This window comes from Plasmodium inui, assembly GCF_000524495.1.
Source record: "Plasmodium inui San Antonio 1 unplaced genomic scaffold supercont1.5, whole genome shotgun sequence".
NCBI lineage: Eukaryota > Apicomplexa > Aconoidasida > Haemosporida > Plasmodiidae > Plasmodium > Plasmodium inui.
This window is the reverse complement of record NW_008481839.1, coordinates 1,010,594-1,019,770: the sequence shown is the minus strand read 5'-3', so window position 1 is coordinate 1,019,770 and position 9,177 is coordinate 1,010,594. Positions and strand designations below refer to the sequence as shown.

Below are 9,177 nucleotides of genomic sequence, written 5' to 3'. Positions count from 1 at the left end.
CTAGAATAACCTCTGCACATATGAAAGGTAAACGAATTATCGGGGCAGGGACCCCCTTTTTTGCTAAGTTCACTTTTTTGTGAGAAGGAAAAAACGCGCTTATGCGCCTCCGCGTCGTAGATCATGCGTGGGGGGCAGGCAGGGACTTTTCCGGGACTCTGACACTCGGTGTGCTGCTTGCATAACTATGGTTGCGTCAGTCCCGTTGTCCTCCGCCCCGGCATATCACCATGCACATCACCCCGCCATGTTTCACTTGACACACTTGGCGCCAACCGGTATGGCCGCTCTACCGAGCAGCTTGCTATACAGCGTAGCGTTCTTGATGTTCTGCGGAGCGGCCCTCCTGCTCTGGCAAGACCTGTTTTCCGCAATGGATGATTTAATTATTGCGTTAATTTCATCGTCGATGTCTTCGTTGGGAATTGCGTCCTCCTCTTTGACCTGGTTGCCATGTTGGTTCTCCTCTTTGACGTAGTTACCCTGTTGGTCCTGCTTGGAGAGACTCTCCTCTGCTGTAATGCCCCGAACTTGCGTGCCTGGGCGAGCATCTCGATGGCCATCTCGGTAGGTGACTCCGTAGCGATTTTGGTAGGCGGCCCCGTAGGTGTACTCACCCGATTTTTCCTGCGGCCAGCTTCTACCCCCCCCGTGGGGATATCCCGCCTCCACCCTGCGGGTGTTCCCCTTCAGCCTGTCACGGCCTACGTCGTTGTGCTGCTCCGGAGAAGAATCTTCTGGATCGAGTCGAAAAGTTAATTCATCTCCGGTGACAAAAAGGGAAGAGTCGCCTCGAGAAGCTGCTTCACCACGAGCGTCGTCTTTACCCCGAGAAGCATCTTCACCTCGAATGGCGTCTACACCATTTCCGCTTATGCTCAGGTACACTCTGTATTCACACTTCAACAATCTGAGGAGGTATTTATCTACCTGCTTAACCGTGGTCAGCACCCGCATGTCTTTGCAAAACAGATCAATGATGCCATCTGTTAAGTTGGTAATATACACAGGAAGCGGTTCCTGTACACGCAAAAATCTGATAAAAATTAGAAAGAACTTTGTCCATTTGAATTTCAGTAGGGGGGCGTTCTGGAAGTACTTTCCGCACCTTTCTATGATTATACAGACCATCTTGATGTTAATGAAACTGCTACATTCGGGGTCCTCCAGGAGATTGCGGAAGACTGGGCTGTTCCTATTGATCAGCAGGAATTTGTGAAGCGGGTTTGTGTAGTCGTCGAAGGAGAAGTGGTCGCCTTGGTCAACAGTGCAGTTTCCCGCTTTGCTCTCAAAAGAGCCGTCTGGGGATTTCCTCTCAAACGTGCCGTTTCCCCCCCGCAGAGCGGCTCGCCTGTTCTCGTAGAAGAGCCGATGGATGCTAGCCACGTGGTGAACGTTGGCCATGTCCGCGTCGGAAAGGGCAACCAAAAAGTACAGCAAATCCAGCACATTGCTGGAACTGAGGATCTTATAAATAAACAGTTCAGAAAATAAATGCGCATACTGAATGAGTAAGTTGAACTTCTTAAAATCGTTCTCCTCGATAATGTGTACGATGCGCTCATACAGCTCATCTATAATTTGCGTGACGAAGTTAGGTCTGTGTATGGCGATGTAGAATAAGAGAGACGCCAGGTTCCTAATCTGGTATATGCTCATATAAATTAAGAACTTAAAAATGTACTTCCTCAGTAAGGAAGTAAAAAAGAGATCATCCCAATTGAACTTCCTCACGTGGATGCTTATCTGTTCAGCGGAACTTTCTTCTATGTCATGAAAAAGTAGCTTTTTTAGGAAATTTTTTTTTTTTAAATTCTCTTCTGAATACTTCGATTTGATTCTATTCCTTTTAGCATTCTTCTTTTGGGGATCAAATTCTTGCTCTATCTTGATGCAGCATTCTTCGAAGAGCAGGTCAAACGAGGTAGAGAGATTCCTCGAGGTCTTCATTTTTTTTATCTTCTCTAATAGGTTTATAAAACGGATGTGTGTCTTTGAGTTGTTAATTAGGAGGAGAGAACAGTTTTCCAAAATGTAGAGAGACAGCTCCGCGTGATCGGATGTAAAATTCTCATTCAGAAGATGTAGGACGTCCAAAATGTACGTCATGTCTAGAAGCTTAAATTTGGCTAGCTCACAAATATACTTTATGCACTTGGTCTTCTTATTTTGGCAAGGCAATTTTTCTTTGATTAACTTTTCTGTTATTCGCTTTAGCTCCTCGATTATCGTCACCGCCATGTCCTTCCTATACACATTAATAATGGCTACATATCGGCAGTAGAAGGGAATCAAGTTCAGCACCACTTGGTTAATGTGCGTGATGCTGTTCGCCACGAGCTTTCTCTTCCTCTTTGTATTATAGTTTAGCAGAAAGGTCATCACGTGATCCTGCAGCTCCTTCTCGTTGTTCATTTGCAGCAGCTTCTCCAGGTACTTCGGGAACCCCTTCTTGGGGTCTTTCCGGGCGCCCGTCTCCAGGCCACCCGGGCTAGACGCATCAACGGCAGCGGAAGCATTAGCTGGGCTGGAAGCGTTACTCGGGCTAGACGCATCCGCGGCTGTGGAAGCGTCAACCTCCGCGGCAGAGCTCACATTCGCAATACTGGCCTCCTCCTCCTCGTCATTCAGCGCAATGTTGATATTGGAGTAGTCGGGGAATTTGGTGTAAAATGCCTTCTCCTCTTCATTGGCCCAGAAGGAGATGGATTCATCACCTGCCCCGTCCTTATCCTTCCTGTTATTATTTTTCATCTTGTCGAAGAGTTTTATGTGCTTAACGCTGGCGTCCTTCATGCCTAGCAGCTCTATCCCCACCACTTGAATAGCGTCCAAACTGGGGACCTCCAACCCTAAGTAGCAGCACAGCTTCACGCACTTATCGTACACACTAAAAAAATCGTAGTCCTCCGTCTGGAGGGGATTCCTTTTCCTCCCAATGCTGTATTCATTGATGAGGTGCTCTCCGTAGAGGTAGACAAGCAGATTCATCATACTGCTGTAGTAGAACACGTGCAGGAAGTTCACCACGTGATTTCTCACCTCGCCCAGACGGAGGGCGGCACCAGCTGCGTTGGAGACGTTAGCTGTGTTAGCGGCGTCAGAGGGGTTTCCCCCCTTTGCTGCGTTAACGGCGCTACCTTCGGAAGGGGTATTCGCTATGGCGTCGCCATCACTGCTGCCGCTTCCCCCAGCAGTGTCACCGCTTCCGCCGATACCCCCCCCAAACAGCGTGCCCGCATTCGAGAAGACGTAGTCGTACGTCACCACCGTGCTGACAGCGAGGTGCTTCTTTACAGCACGCATCACATCCGATCTTGTTGCGTAAACATTCACGTCCCGCTTCTCCTGCGGCGACGTATCCAAGCCAATCCTGTCCCTATCCGTCACTTGCAAGTCCAACGTTAGCGTGAAGAAAAATGACATATTCATAAACATGTAGGTAAGCAGGTCCCTATTTTTGCAGATGTTCTGTAGCACCAGTTCGACGTACATGCAGAGAAGTACTTTCCTTTTCTCGTTTTTTGTTTTCACTTTTTTTAGGAGATTCGGATCGTTTAGCATGTCCTTTATGTATGCCTTTTGGTCCGCTTGGTTGCTCTTCCACCCCTTTGTCTCCTTTCCTTCGTTTGCGAAGAGGTCGTGCTCTAGAACGAAGGGGTCCGTTTCGCGCCCCTCCTTGCGCATGTACAGGTGCAGGTTTTTCATCGCCGTGGCTTTCGCCTTCTGGAAGGTCCGCAGCTCCTTCAGTTGGAGCGCCATGCTGTCACACGGGGTTCCAGCGCCATTTGCAGGGGAGTTTTCACTTGCTTGGATAGCGGCGCTCGCCTGTGTATTCGCCCCTGCAGTCGCCCGTGTATTCTCCCCTGTATTCACCGTTGCACTCGCCTCTCCATTCGCCGCTGTATCCGGTACCACCTTCGCGCCGGAGTTGCTCTCCGAGTTGGTGGCACCGCTGCCGCGGGGCGAGGGACAAAACGTGTAATTAGCGGAGAAGCTGGACTCGCTAACATTATTGTACAATTCGTAAAAGACGAGGAAGAAGTAACTCCTGTCCTCCTGGTCCAGCCGGAAGTATTCTGAAAACACTGTCCTGTCGATGTGCTCACTCACGTCCTCGTAATGCTCATGCAGATATCGTATGAAGTTAACAAAGAGGAAGAGATCGGAGTATCTATTCACATGATGAATTAAATTCAGCACAGAATTAAATATCTCGCTCAGATATTTGGAGATGTTCAGATGCTTAATGTCCTCTAGCAATGTCTGGAGGTAGCTTTGTTCTAGGTTGGCTGAATTTGCGTTTTTTAATTTGTTAATAAATTTGTGAATATGGATTATGCTCATGTTCTTTTTGCTCTCCATGGAGGTTTTGTTTTGCTGCGATTGGTGTGTTTGCTGTTTTTCCTCTTTCTCCTCCTTTTCGCTTTGCCATGTGATCATTTTCCCCCGCAATGCATCGTTCTCCCTGGAGCTTGCAAGGTACGCCTCACGGGCATCCACCACGTTGGGACTACAATCTTCCGAGGAGGCCATTTTTTGATGTATCGAAAGGGGGTGGAGACATGGGATTCGCAAGGGTACACGGGGTAATGGTCTTTGTTTTTTCTTTTTTTTTACCCCCCACTGCTCGGCTTCTACCTTAGGGGGGAGATCGGGGCCACTTTGTCTTGTTCAGCTTTGGGTCCACTTTGCCTCGTTCCCCTTTGGAGCCACTTTGTCTCGTTCCCCTTTGGGTCCACTCAGGGAGTAACTTCTTCCCCTTTCAATTTCCCTCTCCTCCCTTATGTTTGCATCGTTCCGGGGAGACTGGCACTGAGTCACACCTGACTGCTCGGCGTGGGGTTCCCCGTAGCAATGCGCCTGGACAACGCCGTGTGGGTTACTCGCCCTAGTGAGGCTGTTCAAAATGGTAACGGCGTGCAATTAGCTAACTGCGGAAAGGGGGGGCTGCTCTTCCGCCTTTTCCGCATTTCCGTCCCCTCTTCTTAAGTAGGCTCTCCCGCGGGGACTACATGTGAGGAACGGAAAGTCAAGTAAAGAGGCGGGAAATTAGTTTTACTAATTGGGCAAAGGGAACAAAATGGAGAAATTAGAAAACGGAAAAAAAAAAAAAAAAAATCATTTCGGAACTGCGCCCTTTCCTTCACGCATGCAGTAGATCCACATGTACGAAAAGGTAAAAAAAAAAAAAAAAAAAAAAACTGTTCTCCCCCTTATGTGTAATTTCTGCTGATCCGTTTTGTCGCCCCTTCTAGTTAGCTCACAGGTACACCATCCACCAGGTGCCGAGTCACACCTTCTCTGCATGCCTCTCCACACCTCTGGCAGCGCTACGCAAGATCGGCCAGAGGGAACACATTTAGCGTAACCGAGGCGGCTTTAAAAATGGGGCCTCCCCCCTCCGTTCTCTGGGGTGAGATTTCCCTCGTAGGAGAGTTTATAGTGCCACTCCCCTTAGCGTAAGTCGCCCTCGTCCGTGGTTTGCCCCCTCACCCGTTGCAGGCGCGGGCAGACAAAAGCATACACAGTGGCAGCATACACAGTGGCAGCATACCCAGTGGAAATATACGCAGTGGGAATGGCACAACTTCTCAGTGGTTCCTCGCCATATGCAAATAACTATTCGGTAATGGACCTCAAATCAACCTTGTACGATAGGAATATTATCAAGGGAGGGGGTGCACAATTCCGATTTAGCTCCAACACGTAGGCATTTCTTTTTTTTTCCCTCCCTGAGCAGGAAGACTGCAATGAAATGAAATTTTTTTCTTCCACTCAGTTCAGTTGGTCAGTTGGTCAGTTGGTAGCTTTTGACGCTTCCCATTTCCATTTTTTTCTCATTTAAAATGGAAGTAACGGGTTATCTGTTCCGATGGTGGGCGTGGCGAAGGAAACCACGCCAGGCACAAGATATCCTTGCTGCGTTCACTTTGGTGTGTTTTTGAAAAATATTTTGCGGTAACCACTACATCTCATCAATATATGTGCATGCGAAGGGGCAATTTTCTTGCTTACGCAAAAATGTATGTACACGTGTGGAAAGCTGCTCCTAAACTCCCCCCAAAGAAAACAAGTTCACTCCATGCCGGCTATATGTATATAAAAGGAAAAAGGCGAAGTGACATTTTTGGCCCCTTTCTTATCAGTATCTCTGGTCGGTCATGACCCTGTCCCATACGAATATAATAGTTTAAGTTAACCACGCCATTGTGTTACCCTTTTTTCTTTCTTTTTTTTTTTTCCTTTTTTACGTGAGTTTTTTCCCCCTTTAGCACATCTTTCCCCACTGGCGGTGGCGCTGCAATAAGTCCCTCTCCGGGTCGCCAAAATCGAGGGCGAAAAAAAGGCAAAGAGGGGAATGAAGCAAATACAGGTGATAAACGAGTCGGAGGAGGAAACAAAATAGGAAGAAGAATCAATCGCATAATAATCCATAGTGGCATAATCGATATTCGTATAATCACAATCGAATTTTTTCTTTTAATGAAAACCGAAATGGTGAAAAGAAAGAAAAAAAAAAAAACAATTTGAATATTTTCTTCCCCCATTGTTCATCCCTTTTTTTTTATCAGCTATCATTAGGAAGACTGCTTTTTTTTTTTTTTTTTCCCATTTTTGGAAAACAAAGAAATTTCGTTCTTTTCCTTTTTTTGATTTTTTCAAGCGAGTGTACTTCTTTATAATTGGTTGCATATACAGAGGTGGGAATAACAGACGAGTTAGGGGCGACACCTTTATACTACGTTTTATATATTTTGCCTGCCCCTGCTTCACCATCACGTATGCATCCTTGCATCCATCGATAAGAAAATCATACCAGGGGAGACTTCTGCATAGCCACTTTGACTTGCGAGGATAGGAGTTTCTCTCTTTTTCTCACCGTGTTACTTTTTACCAGTGGGACAAACTCACGTGAAGGAATTTTCCACTGAAGTTTTAATTTCGGGGGGAAAAGACATCTTGAATTCCGGGCTGCCATAAACATATGGGCACGTCAGATGGGCACATAATCTAATCTTATAATATTATGAGCGTGTGAGAGGGGCCAGTACACCTGCTGGGTTGACCGCCTACGTGGGGATACCTCTCGTGTAGTACGCACTTTTTTCCACTCCCCGTTGGGTGAGCTTTTTCTTTTTCTTTTTTTTTTTTTTATCTCCTCCCCCCCGTTGTGTGAAGAGGAAACATCGCAGTGTAGTAGTGACCCATCGGTGTTTTCTCCCATCAATGTCTGCTCCCATCCGAGCGAGTGTACCTTGTAGGGCCGAGGAAGAGGCATCCCCCCCCCAAGTATAGTATCGTGCCCCCCCTGCTGTGCCATCCCTGGAGACCATGTCGAATCGGAAGAAGGTGGCATACTTCCACGACCCCGATATTGGCAGCTATTACTACGGGGCGGGGCACCCGATGAAGCCGCAGAGGATCCGCATGACGCACTCTCTAATCGTTTCGTACAATCTGTACAAATATATGGAGGTGTACAGGCCACACAAGAGTGACGTAAATGAGTTGACCCTATTCCATGACTACGAGTATGTGGATTTTCTGTCCTCCATTTCGATGGACAACTATCGTGAGTTTACGTACCAACTGAAGCGATTTAATGTCGGAGAAGCAACAGACTGTCCTGTGTTTGATGGGCTCTTTCAATTTCAGCAATCCTGTGCCGGCGCATCGATAGACGGAGCGGCGAAGCTAAATCATCATTGTGCTGATATTTGTGTAAATTGGTCAGGCGGATTGCACCATGCAAAGATGTCCGAAGCCAGTGGATTCTGCTACATTAACGATATAGTACTCGGAATCCTAGAATTATTGAAGTATCACGCACGGGTCATGTATATAGATATTGATGTGCACCACGGGGATGGTGTAGAAGAAGCCTTTTATGTTACTCATCGAGTTATGACGGTCTCATTTCACAAGTTTGGTGATTACTTCCCCGGAACAGGAGACATTACCGATATTGGCGTCCATCACGGAAAGTACTACAGTGTCAATGTGCCACTGAACGATGGCATAACGGATGACGCGTTTGTCGATTTATTTAAGGTAGTCATCGATAAGTGTGTGCAGACCTACAAACCAGGAGCAATCATACTGCAGTGTGGGGCGGACAGTCTTACTGGGGACCGATTAGGAAGATTCAATTTAACCATTAAGGGACATGCAAGATGTGTCGAGCATGTCCGATCGTATAATTTGCCTCTTCTCGTTTTAGGTGGCGGAGGTTATACCATTAGAAACGTCTCTCGATGCTGGGCATACGAAACGGGAGTTGTCTTAAATAAGCATCATGAAATGCCAGACCAGATCAGCCTAAACGATTACTATGATTATTATGCCCCCGATTTCCAGCTACATCTACAACCATCAGCCATCCCCAATTATAACTCTCCTGAACACTTGAATCGCATAAAAATAAAGATCAGCGAAAATTTGAGAAACATAGAACATGCACCCGGGGTTCAGTTTGCCTATGTCCCTCCCGATTTCTTCGATTCCGAAATTGATGACGAGTGTGATAAGAACCAGTATGAGTTGAAGGATGATAGTGGCGGCGGTCGCGCGGCGGGCACCCGGTCCAAGGAGCACTCTACCACGCATCACCTGCGCAGGAAGAATTACGATGACGATTTTTTTGACCTCTCCGACAGGGACCAGAACATCGTCCTCTGAGGGGGGAGGAAGCGGTGTTGCGAAGAAGCGGCCAAATGTTGCGGTGTAACACTCTTGCAGTGTTGCACTGTTGCAAGGTCGCATCACCGCTTCGCCTCCCAAAATGCCCCATCCACCGTTGCATGTACTTGCGGCGCTGTCGACCGTTGCGTGAACTGGAGGCCGATGCGCGCCCGTTTGTTTAAAAAGCTTTTTTTGTCTCAGTTTCTTTCCCTCCAACTTTTATTTGAAGCATAACATTTTTCCCTTCGGCCGCCACGGATCGTGGCGTGCGTTTTCACTTTTTAAATTTCGTTCGCCCCCGGAGCGGATCCATGTAGTCAGCCGATATCACCAGTTAAAATAAAAGTGTCTCACGAAAATTGCACCAAAAAATGGTGGTGTCTTATGCCAACCTGTTATGCCAACCGGTTATGCCAACTAGTCATGCCAACCGGTTATGCCAACTCGTCATGCCAACCGGTTATGCCAACTAGTCATGCCAACCGGTTATGC

General features: G+C 47.3%; 2 protein-coding genes across 2 annotated transcripts; one reads left to right on the top strand and one right to left on the bottom strand.

Annotated features, from left to right (window-relative positions):
• Positions 1–252: 252 nt before the first annotated feature.
• On the bottom strand, positions 253–4,536 carry C922_01693 (hypothetical protein; the record flags this gene model as incomplete). Its single annotated transcript, XM_008817296.1, has 1 exon — positions 253–4,536. One exon carries the CDS (start codon positions 4,534–4,536, stop codon positions 253–255), a length of 4,284 nt encoding a protein of 1,427 aa, XP_008815518.1.
• A 2,799-nt stretch (positions 4,537–7,335) lies between these two features.
• C922_01692 (histone deacetylase 1/2) lies at positions 7,336–8,682 on the top strand (the record flags this gene model as incomplete). Its single annotated transcript, XM_008817295.1, has 1 exon — positions 7,336–8,682. One exon carries the CDS (start codon positions 7,336–7,338, stop codon positions 8,680–8,682), a length of 1,347 nt encoding a protein of 448 aa, XP_008815517.1.
• Between the last annotated feature and the right edge of the window lie 495 nt (positions 8,683–9,177).